This window comes from Bos taurus, chromosome 10 (assembly GCF_002263795.3).
Source record: "Bos taurus isolate L1 Dominette 01449 registration number 42190680 breed Hereford chromosome 10, ARS-UCD2.0, whole genome shotgun sequence".
In the NCBI taxonomy this organism is placed as follows: domain Eukaryota; kingdom Metazoa; phylum Chordata; class Mammalia; order Artiodactyla; family Bovidae; genus Bos; species Bos taurus.
The window spans coordinates 45,945,765-45,965,815 of NC_037337.1; the positions used below are offsets into that span (position 1 = coordinate 45,945,765).

The window sequence follows — 20,051 nt, forward strand, 5'->3', positions numbered from 1 at the left end:
ATGAAGCAGGGCAAAGACTACTAGAGTTTTGCCAAGAAAATGCACTGGTCATAACAAACACCCTCTTCCAACAACACAAGAGAAGACTCTACACATGGACATCACCAGATGGTCAACACCGAAATCAGATTGATTATATTCTTTGCAGCCAAAGATGGAGAAGCTCTATACAGTCTGCAAAAACAAGACCAGGAGCTGACTGTGGCTCAGACCATGAACTCCTTATTGCCAAATTCAGACTGAAATTGAAGAAAGTAGGGAAAACCACTAGACCATTCAGGTATGACCTAAATCAAATCCCTTATGATTATACAGTGGAAGTGAGAAATATATTTAAGGGCCTAGATCTGATAGATAGAGTGCCTGATGAACTATGGAATGAGGTTCGTGACATTGTACAGGAGACAGGGATCAAGACCATTCCCATAGAAAAGAAATGCAAAAAAAGCAAAATTTAAGTGCACAGATACCCATAACTAATGGGATGGTCACAACAATGCATGGAGATAATGAGGCACAGAGAGATTGAGAAGGTTGCCTTGGGGGTTCCCTGGCCATCCAGTGGTTAAAACTCTGTGCTTCCGCTGCAGGGTCATGGATTCCATCCCTGGTTGGGGGACTAAGATTCTACATGCTCCGTGACATGGCCAAAAAAATAAAAAAAAGGATTGTCCAGGATCACACAGTAGGTTTCATGTTGGGATCCACAGTAGACATCTGGAAATGGGGTCCCTGCATTTAGCCCTCACACCACATCCTCTAGGCCAACTCCAGTGCTGGCTACCCGAGCCCACACACGCAGCATCTAAATCCTGGCCCTGCCTCCTCATCAACAGGTTGGTAGGCTCCATAAACTTGTTGGTTAGTTACTAAGTCATGTCCAATTCTTTTGTGACCCCAGGGACTGTAGTCTGCCAGTCTTCCCAACCCAGGGGTCAAACCTGTCTCTTGCATCTCCTGCATTGGCAGGCAGATTCTTTACCACTGAGCCACCTGGGAATTTGCCTGTCTATAAATGTTCCAGGCACCAAAGTGTGTTTTAGGTCCTTTATGGTGTCACTACTTCTGTTGCCCTTTACCACCCCCTCATGATTACATCTGTCCTGTCTTCTCATCCTGCGGAAGCTTCAGGCTCCCAGCACTCACCGGTCTCACAGGCTCGTGGAGGATTTTGCACAACACAAGTGCTCAGCTGTGGCTGTGGTTTGGTGGACTGATGGAGGGTGCTTTCTTTTCCCTGGGTCTCTGGGACATGAACAAAGTCATGCTCAGCCTGTACAGTGGAACCACCTGGGGAGTTTTAACCACTGCTGAAGCCCAGCTCCCACTCCCAGAGGTTCTGCTGTAATTGGTGTGGGGTGCAGTCTGAGTGTTAGGATTTTAAAACTCTCCCGGGGTGATCCTGATGTGCATTCAGGGCTGAGAACTCCTTTAATGTAATGTGCCAGTTATTAACATTAATTGTACATCTCTCCGTCTGAGAGTAAGTGCTAGGCACTTGGGTACCCTTGGGAGACAATAGGCAACAAGACAGTTATGGTCCTTTACCTTGTGGCATTCACATTCTAGTAATTCAGTTTAATAGACTTTGCTGGGTTGGGGATATCAGGAAGTGTATGGGTACAAAGATGAACAAAGCGTTGTCCTTGCCCTTGAGGAGAAGAGAAGTGGACACTCGTTACAACTAAAACAGAGGAAAGGGAACGTCAACTGGGTAGAAACCAAGAGTGGTAGGGTTCAGGGGAGAAGCCATCTAGAGGGGAGATCAGGGAAGTTTCCATGAAAGATATAATACCTGAGAGGGCCCTTGAAGAATGGATAGGATTTTGTAGGATGGAATGAAGAGGTGATGGTGGAAGGGCTTAAACAAAAACATGGAGGCAGGAGTAGTCAATAAGCCAAGCTGGCAAGAGAGCTGATGTGCACACACAAGAGGGAAGAGGATGTGTGTACACAGTGGGGAAATGCAGGTCAGAACCTTAAATGCCAGGGGAGGCATCTGGATCCATTCAGGAACTGAGGCTGCGTGCATAATTCTTAGCTGTTACCTGGACCTCCTCCTGACTTCATTCTGGAGTAGGTGTCCTTGCTGCCGCCACCCTCCGGGTCTCCCCTCCCTGCCACTGTTGCCTTGGTCCCGTGTTCAGTGTTCAGTCGCTGCCCTCAATGTCTGATGAAGTCACACCATACCAAGCACAAAATGCATTTCCAGATGGTACCTCCCTAGGCAATGCATTTGGCAGGTAGAGAGGAAAGAGCACCAAACTGAGAATCAGGAGGGGGCCTGGGTCTAATCCTAGTTCTGTCTCTTACCAGCTGCGTGACCTTGGGCAAGTCACTTCCCCTCTCTGAGCCTCAGGTTCCTCGTCTGAAAAATGACTAGGCTGGATAGAATGACTGATAATGACCCTTTCCGCAGCAGCATTTTTTGACTAGTTTGCTGTGTGTCAATCCAAGAATGTTCACTTTGCTCTGGACAAGGACATTGTTGCTGCAAAACAGATATTAAGCATGAGACTCAGAGTGGGAAGGGATGGCAAGGAGACGTGTAGGTGCTTGCGCAACACAGCTGAGCCTAGCCTTGGATTCATCGTACGTAGTGCAGGGTCTGGCCATGTGAATGAAGACTCTTCCAGATGATTCCAGCCCCCAGCCATTCAAGTCACTCCCACCCACTCAAGTCTCCTTAGTTGAAACACCAGACATCCTAGAACAGAGATAAGCCATATATGCTGTGCCTTGTCAGTGTTTCTAACCCTCAAAACATGAGTTGAACAAAATTGCTTCATGCCACAAGGCTGGGGTGGTTTGTTACACAGCAGTAGATAACAGGAAATGGGGGAGGAGGTGTCTGAAGGGTGGTCTGAGGATGAAGGTTTCACCTTATGCTGGAGAAACGTTACCAGTGGGTATCCTCCTGAGCCCATTGACTTGGAGAGCCACCTCTGGTCTTGGATATTACTCTACTCAAGGTAGCCTGGTGCTCTTGGGAGAGGTGGCTCAAAGCCTGTGCTGTCCTGGAATGTTGTCAAGTTTATGGACAAGGAAGCCCGGGCATCTTTCTAGAGGCTGTCACAGACGCTAAGGTACCAGTCAGTTGGGGGGTGGGGGAGGGTTGGTTCATCTGTACATCTCAGCACCTCAGTATCTAGGAAGGCTAAACTGGGGCGGGGTTGCTCATGTGAGTAGAGGTCGTGTGTGTGTGTGTGTGTGTGTGTGTGTGTGTGTGCGTGTGCACGCGCGCTCAGTCATTAAATAGTGTCAGACTCTTTTCAACCCCATGGACTGTAGCTTGCTGGGCTCCTCTGTCCATGGGATTTCCCAGGTAAGAATACTGGTGTGGGTTGCCATTTCCTCCTCCAGGGCGTCTTCCCAACCCAGGGATCCAACATGAGGCTTCAAAGTCTCCTGCATTGGCAGGCAGGTTCTTTACTGCTGAGCCACCTGGGAAGCCCCAGAGAGATCCTCTAGGTGCATCTTATACACTCTGTCTCATTTCATCCCCACAGTAGTCCTGTTAGATGCTGTAAGAAGGAGTGTTTGCCTACTTTACTTATGAAGAACAAGTTCAGGGACTTCCCTGGCAGTCCAATGGTTAAGACTTCCCACTTCCACTGCAGAAGGTGGGGATTCCATCCCTGGTGGGTGAACCTGCATGGCCAAAAAAAGAAAGAAAAAAGAAAAAAAACACACACACACACATTAAAAAAAAAAAAAAAGATTAAGTTCAAGTGCCATGACCAAGACTGGGAATGGCAGAGCTTTGAACAAAATAAAAGACTGAATCTGTAGCTTTGTCCTCTGGGACTATCTTAAGGAGCCGCCTGAATAGCCTAGGAGGGAGGTTCTGGGAAGGGGCCTTCATTTCTTTAAACAGCCTTTTGTCTTGAAATAAGACCACTGAACTTGATTTACATTCTGTTTCCATTTCCTTCCACCACCCCCTCCACTCTCATTCCTTTTTCCTCCCGGGATTTTTGGCAGGAGGAAGAGAGGAACACTCCACTCCCCAGTCTTTCACTCGGAAAGGCGGGGGGGGGGGGGGGGGGGGGGGAGGGGCGGGGGGGGAGGGGCGGGGGGGAGGGGCGGGGGGGGCGGGGGGGGTGTGATCCGGGGCTTCACTCACCAACGTGCCAGGCAGGGCTGGGGGCACTGAGGCCAGGCCGCTCCCAAGCGCGGGTGGGGGTGAGCTGACGGGGAGGTGAGGAGGGAAGTGTTCCCCCACCCCCATCACGGCCGCCACCCCACTGTGGACCTTGGATGGTAAGGTTTCCACTCTGGCTGGGAGGAAGGGAGAGGCCTGCTCCCTGGTGGGATTTCTCTCACGGTGCGTGCGTGGAAGCGGCGGACAAGGAAATACCACTTTCTGAGTGATCTTGTCAGGCTATATCGACTGTATCAGCTCATGCACACCAATTTCCAGGTTAGGCCTGGAGAGGTTAGCTGACTTGTTCAAAGCCACAAAGCATGTAAGCGGCAGAGTCCCTGAAAACGCCAGGTCTTGCCACTGGCTTTCGCCCCCCTCTCCTGGGAACCTCGGCTGTTGGAGGTGCCCCATCCGACCTGGCGGGGAGGCTTGCAGCCCTCACTCCAGGGTGCCCCGAGGGGACTCCCGGCAGGGGGCGCTCCAAGCCGGGTCTCGGGCCTCCGGGCGCGCCTCCAGCCGGAGCCTGGGACGGGACCCGCCGCTCCGCCTCCTCGGTGGCTCTGCGGGCGGGCGCGCAGGGAGCAGAGCAGATCCGAGAGCGGCGCGCCCCGCCGGGCCCCGGTGCCCACCGCGCCCCTACTCCCGCCGCCGCGCAGCCTCCCGCCGTGAGTAGCGCTCATCTGCGGGCTCGACGGGCGGGACGGGGTGCGCGGCCCGGGGCTAGGCTGGAGAGGGCAAATTGCTCCGGGGCGTTAGCCGCCTATTCCCTGTCGCCGCCGCCCACCCACCCCCGCCCCCGGCTATGGCCAGTCTTGGCCTTGGGCACTCTGGCCGGTCCTTGACCTCCGGGACCTGACTGTTGGCCCCCTAGGGCCGGCTTCGAAGTCTGGCCTTTTGACCAGAAGGATTGGGTGGGAGCGGCGGGCAGACCGGGCGCCTAGGGGGAAGATGGGAGAGAGACTTCCATCAAGTTAGGACTCCTTGACGGGGGAGAGCACCCCAGATTTCTGGGAGGACAGGGGATCTGGGCTTCTCAGCATCCTACACTTTACTTACCTCCTTCTCCTGGTGCGAGGAGCTGATGCGAGGAGGCTGCTCCATCCGCAGCCCGTCAGCTTTCTCAGTGGCAGAAGGAAGCTGTGGTCCCCTACGTCTGGAGCCCGGGATGGGTTAGGGTGGGCAGGGGGCCAGCCAGTAGGTCTGCAGCAGGCTGGGGTTTTGACCCCAGTGTATTGTCAACAGTTGACCTGACTCTGGGCTAGGCATTGTGGATGGCTCATGGCATGTGTGGATCTGGCTGATCCTCACTGTAACTCTGCAAGGTGGAGGTTAGTCTTCTCTTTGGGGAGGAGAGGTAGCCCAGAGCGGTAAGCACGGAGGCCATACAGGTGGTGGTAGGTTAGGAGGGTGCGCTGAAAGAGAGGATGCCTAACTGCTGCCTCACTGGCAGGTGGGAAGGTCCTAGGGGCAGGCGAAGAGAGCACATGCCCTGGTATTTGAGAGTCCAGTGAGGGTGGCAGGGGGGCAGCTGGAGGTTGCTGCTGTGTTTTCTGACGTTGTGTTTCTCAACTGCTTTGTATATGGCATTCCTTGGGAGAGTCCTGGTGACCAAGGGATGCTGGCACATTGGCCTCTTCACTATTGCTTCCAGAGTCCTGCTCTTCCCCAAACCACCCATCTCCCGAGATGTGTGTTTAGCTTCTGAAGTGGTTCCATTCAGCAGCCTTGAGAGAGGCTTGGGCAGGGGCACAGGGGTGTGTGGATGTGAGTGGGTGTGGGACAAGTGTTCCACTGGTAAGAAGGAGACCTGAACTGACCCTGACCCAGTCCCTGTCCAGTTCAGTTCAGTTGCTCAAGTCATGTCTGACTCTTTGTGACCCGATGGCTTCTCTTCCATCACCAACTCCTGAAGCTTGCTCAAACTCATGTCCATCGAGTCGGTGATGCCATCCAACCATCTCATCCTCTCTCGTCCCCTTCTCCTCCTGCCTTCAATCTTTCCCAGCATCAGGGTCTTTTCCCATGAGTCAGTTCTTTGCATCAGGTGGCCTAAGTATTGAAGTTTTAGCTTCAGCATCAGTCCTTCCAATGAATATTCAGGACTGATCTCCTTTAGGATTGACTGGTTGGATCTCCTTGCAGTCCAAGGGACTCTCAAGTGTGTGCAGGGGTGTGTGGGTGTGAGTGGGTGTGGGGAAAGTTTCCCACTGGCAGGATGGAGACCTGAACTGACCCTGACACCCTGCCTGAGGGCCGCCCAGTTGTTAGATGTGGGAATGAGCAAGCAGGCTGCCCAGCAGAGGTGGACCTTCACCGGGAAGATAGTTTTCTCATGTCCACTTAGGCAGGCGGCTGAGGTTCTCTGAGTCCAAGCTTCCTCATCAGAGACTGAGGTGTGTCACAGCCTCCAAAGCTTGGAGGTGCGCTGTAATGTCGGATGGCCCTCCCCTCTGTTGACAGCTTCCTCAGAGCCTGATTGTGAAGATTCTTCATGGGAGGGGGTGTAAGGGAACAATAGTCGTCCCATTTTACCTGCGCTGGGTGAGGATCTCTGAGAGTTCAGCAGGGTGGGCTGGGTTCCATGAGGGAGGGACTTAGTAAGGTTGGAATTTCCTCAGGAGATAATCCTTCAGCCTTGGAGGCCCTCTCCCAGGTTGTTTCTCAGAAGGCCACTGGCCTCCCAACCCTGGAGCCACTGTTGGAGGGTTGAAGTGCTGTTGACAAAAGCCGGGAAGAGCAGCTGGTGCAGGCTGTGTGACTTTTAGCAAGTCCCTTCTCCTGTCTGGACCTCAGTTTCCTCCTCTTGCAAAACAAGTGGGCTTGACCAGACAGCAATGGGTTTCAAACTCCTACCACCCCTGAATTCTTACACAGAATCCTAATGTATAGTGTAGATAAAGTGGAACTTTTCTAACTTCCCTTCCTGATGCAAGTGGCTCCTGAGTGGAGACTAAAAGTCCTCCAGGTTCCTCAAGGTCCCTTTTTGTGAGGTTCTAGAAGTCTGTGATATGCAGATGACACCACCCTTATGGCAGAAAGCAAAGAAGAACTAAAGAGCCTCTTGATGAAAGTGAAAGAGGAGAGTGAAAAAGTTGGCTTAAAGCTCAACATACAGAAAACTAAGATCATGGCATCCGGTGCCATCACTTTATGGCAAATGGATGGGGAAACAGTGGAAACAGTGGCAGACTTTATTTTTTTGGGCTCCAAAATCACTGCAGATGGTGATTGCAGCCATGAAATTAAAAGACACTTGCTCCTTGGAAGAAAAGCTATGACCAACTTAGATAGCATATTAAAAAGCAGAGACATTAGTTTGCCAATAAAGGTCCATCTAGTCAAGGCTTTGGTTTTTCCAGTGGTCATGTATGGATATGAGAGTTGGACTATAAAGAAAGCTGAGCCCCAAAGAATTGATGCTTTTCAACTGTGGTGTTGGAGAAGACTCTTGAGAGTCCCTTAGACTGCAAGGAGATCCAACCAGTCAATCCTAAAGGAGATCAGTCCTGGGTATTCATTGGAAGGACTGATGTTGAAGCTGAAACTCCAATACTTTGGCCACTTGATGCAAAGAGCTGACTCATTGGAAAAGACCCTGATGCAGGGAAAGATTGAAGGCAGGAGGAGAATGGGATGACAGAGGATGAGATGGTTGGATGGCATCACTGACTCAATGGAGATGAGTTTGGGTAAACTAGGAGTTGGTGATGGACAGGGAGGCCTGGCAATGCTGCGGTTCACGGGGTTGCAAAGAGTCGGACATGACTGAGCGACTGAACTGAACTGAATCGAGGAAGTCTGTCTTAACTTTCAGAAATGTTGCCTAGTATTAGGGTTGGGGGCAGGAATGTGAACTCTGAAGATTCCACTAAGGAAGATGTGAGCATTAAGATGGACTTTGCCTGTGGAATGCCTGGAGCCAGTGGCCTGGGCCCCTAGCCAAAGGTTGTATCAGTGCCTTCTGCTGTGTGGTTTCATCTTTTGGGGGCCAGAAGGGTCCCTGTGCTTCTGGGTCCTAGATGGTGACTAATTCCACCTCAAAATGTCTCCCCTTTAGTTTCATGTCTCTAAACTGGTGATATGCAAATTCATCTTGGGGAGCAATGTTAGGAAGGGGCTTTAAGTTAATAGCTGTTTTTACCTGATGAGCTTTCTGAGCAGCAGCTTTGAAAAGGACAGCTGGGACACTACATTTAAATCAAACATTTTGGAGTGCCTGCTGTGTACCAGATCCCACAAGGGGATAGAGGTGAGAATGTCACAACTCTTGCCCTCATGAAGCTCCAATAGGCAAGAGGGAAGGAACTCATATTTGTTGGAACCATCCAGGGACTATTAAAAACACTTTACATATGTTATCTCATTTGTCCCATAAAGCAGATATTAGACTCATTTTTAATTGTTTAAAATTTTGATTGCACACAAAATAAGGGTACACATATACATCAAGAAACAGCATTGGCAGCACTCAGAAAGCTCCTGTGTTCCCTTCCAGGTACAATCTCTGACCCAGGTGTGACCACTATTCTAACTTCTAGCACCACGGTTTTGTTTTACCTAAAAGAGAGTTACACAGTTTGTGGTCTTTTGTGTCTGTTTTATTTCATTCAACACTATGTTTGTGAGTTTCATCCATATTGTTGCAGGGAGCAGTAGTTTATTTATTCTTATTGTTATATAATAATTTCATTATATGGGTATAACTCTAGCCATTCTTCACTTGATGGCTATTTGGTTGTTTGCGATTTTTAGATATTACTAATAGTGCATCTGTGAACGTTCTAATGTGGAGCATTTTGGAAGCCATCTACATGCGTTTCTGTTAGGTACGCCCATAGATACTGCCCAAGAGTTTTCCAAAGTAATTGTCCTAATGAATACTCTCCTAAGCAGTGTTTGCGCGTTCTCCAAATATTCACTAACCCTAGGCATTGTCTGGACTCATTCTCTTTTTTTTCTTTTTTTTAAAAATATTTATTTGGCCGTGTCGGATCTTAGTTGTGGCACTCAAGATCTTTAGTGTGGCATGCAAACTCTTGCATGTGGGATCTAGTTCCCTGATTAGGGATGGAACCCAGGCCCCCAGCAATGAGAGTGTAGAGCCACCGGACCACCAGGGAAGTCCCTAGACTCATTTTCTACGTAAGTAATTTGAAGCTCAGAAAAGCTGTACCGTGCTGCGTGTGCTAGTGGGTGGCAGAGCTGGGATTCAAACCCAGGCCTGTGTGCCTGTGCAGTCTGTGCTTTCTCCCTTTGGGTTACACATTGACATAGATTATGATATGAACCAGAACATGGTAAACTCTAACCCTGACAGTTTGTAAAGAGGCCTCTGTGAGAATTTAAAGAGAAGAAGAATTTTTCATCTGTTTTGTAAGGAAAAGAGTCATGGAGGCTCATAGAGATGGTAGCATTTGAGCCTGGCTTTGCGGGAAGGGAAGAGTTTTACTTGGAGGGCTCTCCAGGTGCCCTCCCCCCATCCCCATCCCTTCTGCCATGAAAAGGGCCCAACTTGAGCTGGGGTGTAGCAGGGGTGAAGGTTTTGGAGGAATAGGAAAAGTCTACTTGGGGCTGTAGTCGAGGATTTGTGGGGGAGGGAGGCTATACTGAAATGGTGAGTTGGGGCCAAACTGGTAGGCCTAGTTTGAGCTTAGTTGGCTCCCTTGGCCCCCAACTTCTGGTCACCCAGGATGTGAGCACAAGGCAGGGGCTCATGGTTTAGTTGGGGAGGTGGGACAGTTTCAAATCCAGCTCAACTCCTGATAGCAAATGCAGCTGGCCTCTAGCCAAGGAGGATCTTAGCTGTTCCTGGGACCACTCTCAGGGTATCTGCCAACAGAATTTTTTTTGGAGTTTTCTGCTTTCATCTAGCTGTGGGAAATTAGTAGCTACTCATACCTCCACCCCCAGGATCCGGCTCAAGTGGTTTGTTTGGAAGTATTTTTACAGCAAAAAGAAGCTGATAGATAGCAGTCCTGCCACCCTCTGCCTAGTCTTAGGAACCTTGCCATGATGGGGGTGGGGGTGAGGGAAGCTGAGCTTTTGATCTGGTCAAGCCAAACTTGCCAGAATCCCAGTTCCTTTTCCTCAGAAGGGAACAGAATTGGTCTCAGTGGCTGTGGGAAGCAGAAACATAATGACCTGGGGATGAGTTAAACAGTAATAGCAATAATCATCCTTCTTATTTGCCTGGCAGTTTATGTCTTTATCACAGTGGATCCTCACCTGCATGTGTGAAGTAGGTGATATAGATGCTATCACCCCAGGTTACAGATGAGGCGGACTGAGTCCCAGACAGGGAGCCAGACTGCTATGGGTCTTGTGACTGATGCACCCACAGACTAGCCTAGGACTGGGGATCCTGCTGCTTTTAGGATTCCATACTCACCAGGCCCTGGCTGAGCAGAGTGAGACCAAGCCAGTAGGAGGTCTGTGATGGACAGGCAGGAAAAGACTGGCAGGTGACCCTGAGAGTAAGACCTGGGAGCCAGGCCAGTTCCACCTGGAGGTCTTCAGGGATGTGTGTGCCTCGGTGGAAGGGAGAGAGGAAGGTGGCATCTTGATACCAGAACTCTGGTTTGTAGTGGGCAGAGGAAAGAGGCTGAAATATAGACATCACCTGAGAGTTAAAACAGCTCCAGCCACTTGGCATTGATGAGACGTGCCCTTATGTAATGGTACCTCCACCCAGCGAGGTGAAAACAGTATTTTGGGGCTCACAGGGCCTGGGCGTGGTTGGTATCTGATTGCCAAGCAGAAGAAAAGCTGCCAGTGCCAGCCAAAATGAGCTCTGAGAGCCCTTTGCTAATGACTCTTGAAAGATGCATCCACAGGTAGCTGTTTTTAAAATCTATTCTTATTTTTATTGGAGTATAATTGCTTTGCAAGGTTGTGTTAGTTTCTACTGTATGGCGAAGAGAATCAACTATATGTATACATATATCCCCTCTTTTTTGGATTTCCTTCCCATTTAGGTCACCACAGAGCATTGAGTAGAGTTCCCTGTGCTCTGCAGTCAGTTCTCAGTAGTTATCTATTTTACATATACTATCAATGATGTGTATATGTCAATCCCAATCTCCCAATTAATCCCATCCCCCCCTTCCACCTTGGTATCCATGTATTTGTTGTCTACTTTTCTGCCTCCATTTCTGCTTTGTAAGTAAGATAGTCTACCGTTTTTTTCAGATTCCACATATATGTGTTAATAGACAAAATGTGTTTTTTTTACTTCCTTCACTCTGTATGGCCGTCTCTAGGTCCATCTATGTCTCTACAAATGACTCAGTTCCATTCCTTTTTATGGCTGAGTAATATTCCATTATATATATGTATTCATGGGTAGCTGGTTTTATCTTTATGTTGTGCTTACTGTATCCTGGGCCCTGCCCTTAGGGTGCTGTCCAGTGTGGCATGTGGCTGTCCCAGGACTAGGGGGCTCCCTGGGGCAGAAGGATCCCAGGGGAGGGTGCAGACGGCCTCTTCTGTGGTGATGCTCTGTGTGGCTCAGAGTTGTCCTGAGGTTCTCACTAAGGTGCACTGGACAGGCAGAGTTAGCACCACATTGCTGCTGCTACTACTGCTAAGTCGCTTCAGTCGTGTCTGACTCTGTGCGACCCCATAGACGGCAGCCCACCAGGCTCCCCCGTCCCTGGGATTCGCCAGGCAAGAACACTGGAATGGGTTGCCATTTCCTTCTCCAATGCATGAAAGTGAAAAGTGAAAGTGAAGACACTTAGTCATGCCCGACTCTTAGCAAACCCATGGACTGCAGCCTACCAGACTCCTCCATCCATGGGATTCTCCAGGCAAGAGTACTGGAGTGGAGTGCCATATACAGACGTGGAAACAGGCATCCCACTGACAGGAGATGAAGTCATAGAGTTAGTTGTGGGCAGAACTGCAGCTAGAACCTCAGGTTTCTGACTCCTGGTGCCTATTGTTATTTGCCACACCTCCTCCCTAATCTTTCCCTTAGGGCGATGAGTGAACTGCACATCAGTTCAGACTTGAAATTGGGTGGCACAGCCCCTGAGGGAGCTGAGGTCATGATAATCCCTTACCTTTCTACTGCAGTTTATAGTTTATAAAATAATATCCTGATTTGCAGTGGTTTTTGCAGTATTAACCCTTTTTACAGATGAGGAAGTTAAGACTCAGCAGTTTAAATGACTTAGGCAAAAGTGGGACTCGAAACTGAAGCTTTTTTAAAATTATTTTTTTAGCTTTATTGAATTATAATTGACATATAACATTGTAAGATATTTAAAACATACATCATGGTAATCTGATACACTTATACATAGTGAAAGTATTCCCCTCGTCTAGATAATTAACATGTTTATCACCTCGTGCACATTTATCCTTTTTTTTTTTTTTTTTGGAGAGAACATTTGTTTTCCTCTTCAGGAAGTTTCAGTTATTCTGACTCAAAACTGAGTTCTTTTTTTCCTGCATCACAGCTGCCTCTTTTCTCAGTAGACCTGAATTTTGTGAGAACAAATTGCCCAAGTTGCCCATGGCTCTGTTTTCTCTGAACATGTTCAGAGCAGATCTGTCTCCTTAACAAACTTGAATTAGTATAAATCAAGTAAGAACCATACATCATTGGTCACAGGTCCTGAGGAAAGGCTCGATCAAGCCTGTTCTTGAGGAATGAGAGCTGTGAGCTACCTTTCAATTATTAGCCATTTACTTTGGGGCCTAGAGTCAGACTGGTACCAATGGACACATCTGTCCTAACCTCAGGATTTCTCCTGTTTCAGGGCTGTACGCTCCAGGCCTCAATGAGGAGCCCAAACATGGAGACGTTCAAGCAGCAGAAGGTGGAGGACTTTTATGACATCGGGGAGGAGCTGGGGAGGTAAGTGGCTGTGAGAGCTGCACTGATCGGTAGATCTTATAGGTCATGGGCTTGTCACGGGGCTTGTGGAAATCTTTACAAACAACCCAGAGGGTGATTCATTGTCCTGGGCGCCTCTGCAAGTAATCCTCTCTTTGGAAATAAAGACTTGCCAACAGAGGGGACTACAATTGTTGAGTTCCATGTTTTCAGTATAACCCAACTGACGGTTATGGCAAATCTAAATGACTCTTGTTTTATCTGTTACTTTGCTCCCAAAGCCCTCCCCAGGCTCTGGCCTGAGACCTGACCCATTGGTTCTTTTCTGAAACCCACTTGGGATTCTCCACGGCTTTCAGGGTTTTGTTCTGTCAATTCAGAGCCTGAATGGCAGGTGAAATCATCTTCCTGAAAAAAGCTTTGCATCGAGTGACAAGCCATGCAACCCTGGTCGTGAAGCTTCCTCGGATCTGAGTTATTGGCTGCATTTTCAGGTTTGCTAAACCCACAAAACGGACAGGGATAAGCTCAGATCTGAAAGTAGTTACCGTCTGGAGAGAAATGAAGACTTTCTGAAGCTCTTTCCTTGTCTCTCATTTATAACAAAGCTAGTATTTGGGTGGTGTTTTAATGATTACAGAATACCAGTCCTGGAGTTTGGGTCTCTTAACAATTCATGAAATGGGAATAGTCTTTATTCTTGTTTTTCGTGAAGAAAGTGTGTTCTAAAGAGTTTAAGAAAGTTGCTCTAAGTTGCTCAGCCAGCAAGGGATATGGCCAAGGTCTGGCCAGTCCAGTCCGCACCTGCACATCTGTTATGCTCTCTGATGCACATGGTTCTTGCACACTCACATGTGTTCACAGTGTACCCAGCCCCGTCCCTCCACACACCCAGCAGAGTAAAAACCTGGGGGTTCAGGGCCTTCACTGTATCTGCGGTGGGAACAGGAGCCTTTCCCTTTAAAGAGCTCTTGTGTCAGGACTCATCTTTTACTTCCTTTTATCTTTCTTTCTTTATTGTTTGCAAATAAATGTATATATTTACTTCCTTTTATTTTAAGCATTAGGATCATATTGAATTTGTTAGTGTTTTACCACAGTTTTTTAAAAAATTTGGCCATACCGTGTTGCTTTTGAGATCTTAGTTCCCCAACCATTGATCAAACCCACGCCCCCTGCAGTGGAAGCACAGTCTTAATCCCTGGGCCACCAGGGAAGTCCACTACAGCTTTGAATATTACATCTTAATGTATTATACAGGTTTGCTCATGTCATTAAATATCTTAATGCAATTTTACATTTCCTTGTACATTCATGCCTCAATTATTCAGCCTTTCCCCCTACTTTTAAAAATATGCAGTTTCCATTTAAAAAAATTTTCATTACTAAAGCTGCAATGAACATCTCTTAGCAGAAATTTCTGATCCTGTTTTTGATTGTTTCGTTAAGATGGATAACTAGAAACTGGGTCACTGGGTACTTTTATTTTTGAAGAAAAACTAGAAAAAGCTTCAAAGTCAGAGGAGCCTTAGTCAGGGAAGAATGGAAAGTGCAGTTATGGGAGTTCCCTGGTGGTCCAGTGGTTAGGACTTGGAACTTTCACTGTCGGGTCTGGGTTCAGTTCCTGATAGGGGAACTAAGAACTAAGATCCTGCAAGACACGTGGCATGGCCAAAAAAGAAAAAAGAAAGTGCACTTACTTCAGGTTCAGGAAGTGCTTGTCCTGGCTGACTGGCTAGGTCAGGGAGCAAGTATCTACAGAGACCCCCGAAGGGGAGATTCCTCAGCATTCTGTCTGAGCCGCTGCCCCTGGCAGTCCAGAACCTGGGAAGGGCTGGGGGGAGGCTGAAGGGCGGTCACCTGGACTCTGCCTCTGAGTGGGAAGCAAGGTTCTCTTTGACTTGGGTGCTTCTCCTGACTTGTGATGTCAGGGAGAAAGTGGCCCCTCAGCAACAGACCCTGGCAAGCCCTACCAGTGGCTTCTTAAATTTAATTTTCAAAACTTTTGGACGTGCCACAAGGCATGTGGGATCTTAGTTCCCTGACCAGGGATTGAACCCTCACCCCCTATGTTGGAAACTGAAACACTTAACCACTGGACCACGAGGGAAGTCACCTTGTTGTTCAGTTGCCCAGTCGTGTCCGACTCTGTAACCCTATGGGCTGCAGCACAGCAGGCTTCCCTGTCCTTCACCATCTCCCGGAGCTGTTCAAATTCATGTCCATTGAGTCAGTGATGCCATCCAACCATCTCAGCCTCTGTCAACCCCCTTCTCCTCCTATCTTCAGTCTTAAGCCAGGATCAGTGTCTTTTCCAGTCAGTTGGCTCTTCACATCAGGTGGCCCAAGTATTGGAGCTTCAGCCTCAGCATCAGCCCTTCCAGTGAATATTCAGAATTGATTTCCTTTAGGATTGACTGGTTTGATCTCCTTGCAGTCCAAGCGACTCTCAAGAGTCTTCTCCAACACCACTATTTGAAAGTGTCAGTTCTTCAGTACGCAGCTTTCTTTATGATCCAACTCTCATATCCATACATGACTACTGGAAAAGCCATAGCTTTGGCTATACAGATGTTTGTTGGCAAAGTGATGTCTCTGCTTTTTAATATGCAGACATTTTAATATGATGTCTCTGCATATTAAGCTGTCTAGGTTTATCATAACTTTTCATACCCCTACATTGGAAGTGCAAAGACTTAAACCACTGGACTACTAGGGGAGACTCCTCTATAGTGGCTTTTGATTCTACGGCCTTGTGTTGGCCACATCCTGTGTGTAGGTGTCTGTGCTAAGTGCTCCAGCTACAGAGATGAGCATGACACAGGGAGTCTTTGTCCCTGGAGCTCCAGCCTGGCCATGGCTGTGGGCACAACAAGGGCAGTGTTGACTGGGATTATCTCAGGTGGGCTGAAACTGAGAAGTCGGGATGGGTTGTTGGTATTGGGCTCTGAAGAAGGAAGTAGCAACAGTTTCCTGTGGAATTCATCTATCATTCCTTCTTAGTTCTGTCTCTCCCTGACTCGGTACATCAGAGATATTAGAACGGGAAGAGACCTCATGTTTCTGGGTCCTCTACCTACAACAGGGTATGAAGGCCACATGTACCTCACGGCCTGGGGAACCTTGGAGGACCACTGCCCCCTACCCCACACACAACCTGAAACTTTCCTTAGATGCCAGCTGGACACAGGGCGAGTGAAAGACAGCAGAGGCCTAAGGCATTTTTCATGGCTTGCTGTCCTAGGATTTGTGGTCTAGAGGCCAGGTGAGATGGAAGGCCTGTAGAGGTTTTTCTTCCAAGCCCCTCATCTGACCGTTGAGGAAACGGAGGCTCAGAGAGAGGAAGGGTCTTGCCTGGGGCCGTAAACAGGCTGGAACTAGAGCTGCCTTCAGAGGGGGTAGCCCTGTCTGTCTTTCTTCCCCTCTCCTGCGCGGGCTCACTGTGTGCCAGGCATTGTCTGACACAGTGACAAAATAGACTTTCCTGTCCCCTAGTGGCTTGTGTTCAGTTGGTGGAGGAAGACATTGAACACATGATGGAGGGGTTGCAAAAGGACACATCACTCCAGAGTGCATGGTGGGCTATGAGAGGAGGGTGTGGGACACATTGAGTGGGGAGTACAGTTGGGCCTGGGTGGTCAGGGGAGGCTGCTCCAAGGAGGTGGCAGAGGACAAGTGTGCAGGCAGTGAAAGCAGCCTGGACACAGGCCCGAAGGTGGGGAGAGCCTGGGCCCTGAGTTGCTGGCCGGAGGCCTGTGTGGCCATGGAACATGAGCTGGGGACAGGCAGTGCTAGCTGAGGCTGGATATACAATTAGAGGCTAGTGTGCAAGCTTCCTGCCAACATAGACAGGTTGAGGTTTGTGTGCTTCCTAGCTGTGCAACCTTAGGACAACTTACTTGACCTCTCTGACTCTGAGTTTCTTGGTTTTTGTTTTATTTACCCATAAGATAGAAATAGTAACAGTAGCCACCTCATGATTGTAGGGATGAAATGGGATGCTGAGCCTGCAGGGCTCCACACAGAGCTGGTACTAGGTGTTGAGTGAGCACCTAGCAGAGCCTCTGCTTTTGAACTTAAACTGCCTTTAAGTTAGGGTGTCAAGACCCCGTCTCCCACCTCCGGACCCCCTGGGAGGACAGTGGGGGTCTCCCAGGAGGAATAGCAGTAGGGCTTGTTCTTACATTTGGGAGGAGCAGTGTGTAAACCTTCTTCGGCTCTCTACCCTTACCTAGACTCAGGGCTGTTTCACTGATTTTTGTTGTGGTTCAGTTGGTCAGTTGTGTCTGACTCTTTGCAGCCCCGTGGACTGTAGCATGCCAGGCGTCCCTGTCCCTCACCATCTCCCGGAGTTTGCCCACGTTCATGTCCATTGCATCAGTGATGCCGTCCAGTCATTTCATCCTCTGATGCCCTCATCTCCCTCTGCCCTCAATCTTTCCCAGCATCAGGGACTTTTCCAATGAGTCATCCATTTGCATCAGATGACCAAAAACTGGAGCTTCAGCTTCAGCATCAGTCCTTCCAGTGAATATTCAGGGTTAGCTCCTCATTAAGTCCATACTGTGCAAAAATGAAAATGAGTGAGAGTTACTTTTCGTTTTTTACCTGTAATGACAGGTGGAGCTCAAAAACATCATGTTGAATGAAGGAAGGCATACTCAGAAGAGTCATACCATTGGTGTCAAGTTCAAGACAGGCAGAATGAATCCTTGATGTTAGAAATCAGAATAGTGATTCTATTAGTGATTCTAATAGTGAGGGACTAGTGGCTGAAAGGGGGCATGAGAGGGACTTCTGTGGGGAGGATATTGTTGTGTTTCTTGATCCAGGTGCCTGTTTCACTGATGTGTTCATTTCATGCATACAGGTTAGGCCATACTTGTATATGTACATTTTCCTGTATGTATATGTATCTGAACTGAAGCCACGTTTTAACAAGGAATCTTTGACTTTACTCCCTGCCCTCTTCTGGCTCCTGAAGTGCATGATTCTAATGCCTTTGGAAGGTTAGTCTGGGTGTGTATCAGCCACGAGACCCATAGCACTCTGGTACCCAGTCTGGAACTCAGTCCCCCTCATCTGTAACCTGAGGTGATAGCATCTATATCACCTACTTCACACATGCAGGTGAGGATCCACTGTGATAAAGACATAAACTGTTGGGCAAATAAGAAGGATGATTATTGCTGTTATTGTTTGACTCATCCCCAGGTCATTGTATTTCTGCTTCCCACAGCCAATGAGACCAATTCTGTTCCTTTCTGAGGAAAAGGAACTGGGATTCTGGCAAGTTTGGCTTGACCAGATCAAAAGCTCGGCTCCCCTTATCCCACTCCCATCCTGGCAAAGTTCCTAAGACTAGGCAGAGGTATGCCCTTATCTTAAAAATAAGAGAACATCTGTGAGAAAAGCTGCAGAATCCAGCTTTGGATCTGGACAGTGTGCCCTGGCCTGAGAGTCCTGGGCATGGCTGGGGCCCGCCTGGCCCTGCACACCTCACTTGATTTTCTGGCTCACATTCTGGCACCAGCCTACTGGGGATGCTGGAGGTGGCTGGCTGTTTCTGGGAGCAGTTGGAGAAATGCTGGCCTGCAGTTTCCGGCCTCTCCCAGCCTGGGTAGCCACTGTTGGGTGGAGCTGGGCTCATAAAGAGAAACCCATCTAACCCCTGGTCTGATAGATGAGGCTAAGACTAGAGAGGGGAAGTGGCTTGTCTAAGGTCACATGGTAAGCGGGTGATAGACAAGGGTGGGGACTGATGATCTGACTCCTCTAGAGCTCTGGCCACCACACTATAAGGACCCACAAAACAAACTGATCTTTTCTTTAATTTGAATGCTTTTGGGAAGGGGGGCCATTATTTTGTGGGATAGTCTTTTTTGTTTGACCTTGGGGACAGGTAGCAGAGTCAGAAGGGAAAGTATTTGGGAAGGATTGATGCTCCCTGGGAAAGGGCGCTGGTGGATAGGGCCAGTGATGACTACTGTGTGTCTAAGGGTACAAAGTAATTTAATGTAAGCAGCATAAAATGGTCAATGGTTTCTTCTTTCCTATGCTATATTACTTTTCTTGCTTTATTGCACTGAGTTGGCCAAAAAGTTCTTTTGGGTTCTTTGTAAGATGTTACAGAAAAACCCAAATGAACTTTTTTGGCCAACCCAATATTATTGCATGAACATAAAATCATAAAATGTTACTGTTGAACTGAATCTCAACAAGAATTTAGTGCAGATCTCCATTTTATAAACAAGGAAAGTGAGACCCAGAGAGGGGAGGTGATTTGTCCAAAGTCACAGAGCCAGCAATGGAGGAGGTGAAACTTAGAGAAGATTTTCAATTCCACTGTGCTAGTTAAACAAAACAGAGGAAAACCTCTCTATATGTAAATAAATTCAACTTTTAGCTATAGCCCTCACCTCTCTCAGGGAGCCTACCTCCCCAGTACTCCACTCATCCCATCATCCCCTCCCTGGCTCCCCTGGTGAAGAGAGTGGCCAGAGCCCTGATATTTACAGGAGGCTCATGTGTGCCAGGCATGGTGCTGGGCACTTAACCTGCAGGGTCCCCTTTTATAGGGATAGGAACTTTGGGCTACACAAGGAGCCACTCCTCTGAAGCCTCATCCTTTGTAAACAGGCTGAGGAATTCCCTAAGATGAGCAGGGAAAGCTGCTTGCCGGACTTGAGTCTCCTGATGAGATCCTCTATGGTTAAGATCACCCACCCCACATGCATCTTAGCTAGGACATCTTCTTTTAGGAGAGAAAGAAAAACCTCTAGGAAATACATAGAGCTTAGGTGTACCCAGGCTGGGTTCTCAAGCTCAGTCTAGCTATAAAACTATATATAGAAAAAAAAAAAATAATAGGTATTTGTATTTACCTGACTCTGTCTTTGGGAAAAGGGTTTCCAAGATGACCTTGGAGGCAAAGGGGCTTTTATTATTTCGTCTTTTTTTTTTTTCAACAAAAGATTTTTTTTCTTAATGTGTTCTGTTTTTAAAAATCCTTATTGAATTTGTTACAATGCTGTTTCTATGTTATGTTTTGGTTTTTTGGCC

General features: G+C 48.2%; 1 protein-coding gene across 1 annotated transcript in view; it reads left to right on the forward strand.

Moving 5' to 3' along the window:
• The first annotated feature begins 2,852 nt into the window (after positions 1-2,852).
• Positions 2,853-20,051, forward strand: part of DAPK2 (death associated protein kinase 2) — a 131,976-nt gene continuing 114,777 nt past the window's right edge. Inside the window, exons 1-2 of the mRNA XM_010809297.3 lie at positions 2,853-3,086; positions 12,913-13,010. Of these exons, the coding sequence (XP_010807599.1) occupies positions 12,934-13,010 (77 nt within the window). The 5' untranslated portion in view covers positions 2,853-3,086; positions 12,913-12,933. The remainder of the gene's footprint in view (positions 3,087-12,912; positions 13,011-20,051) is intronic.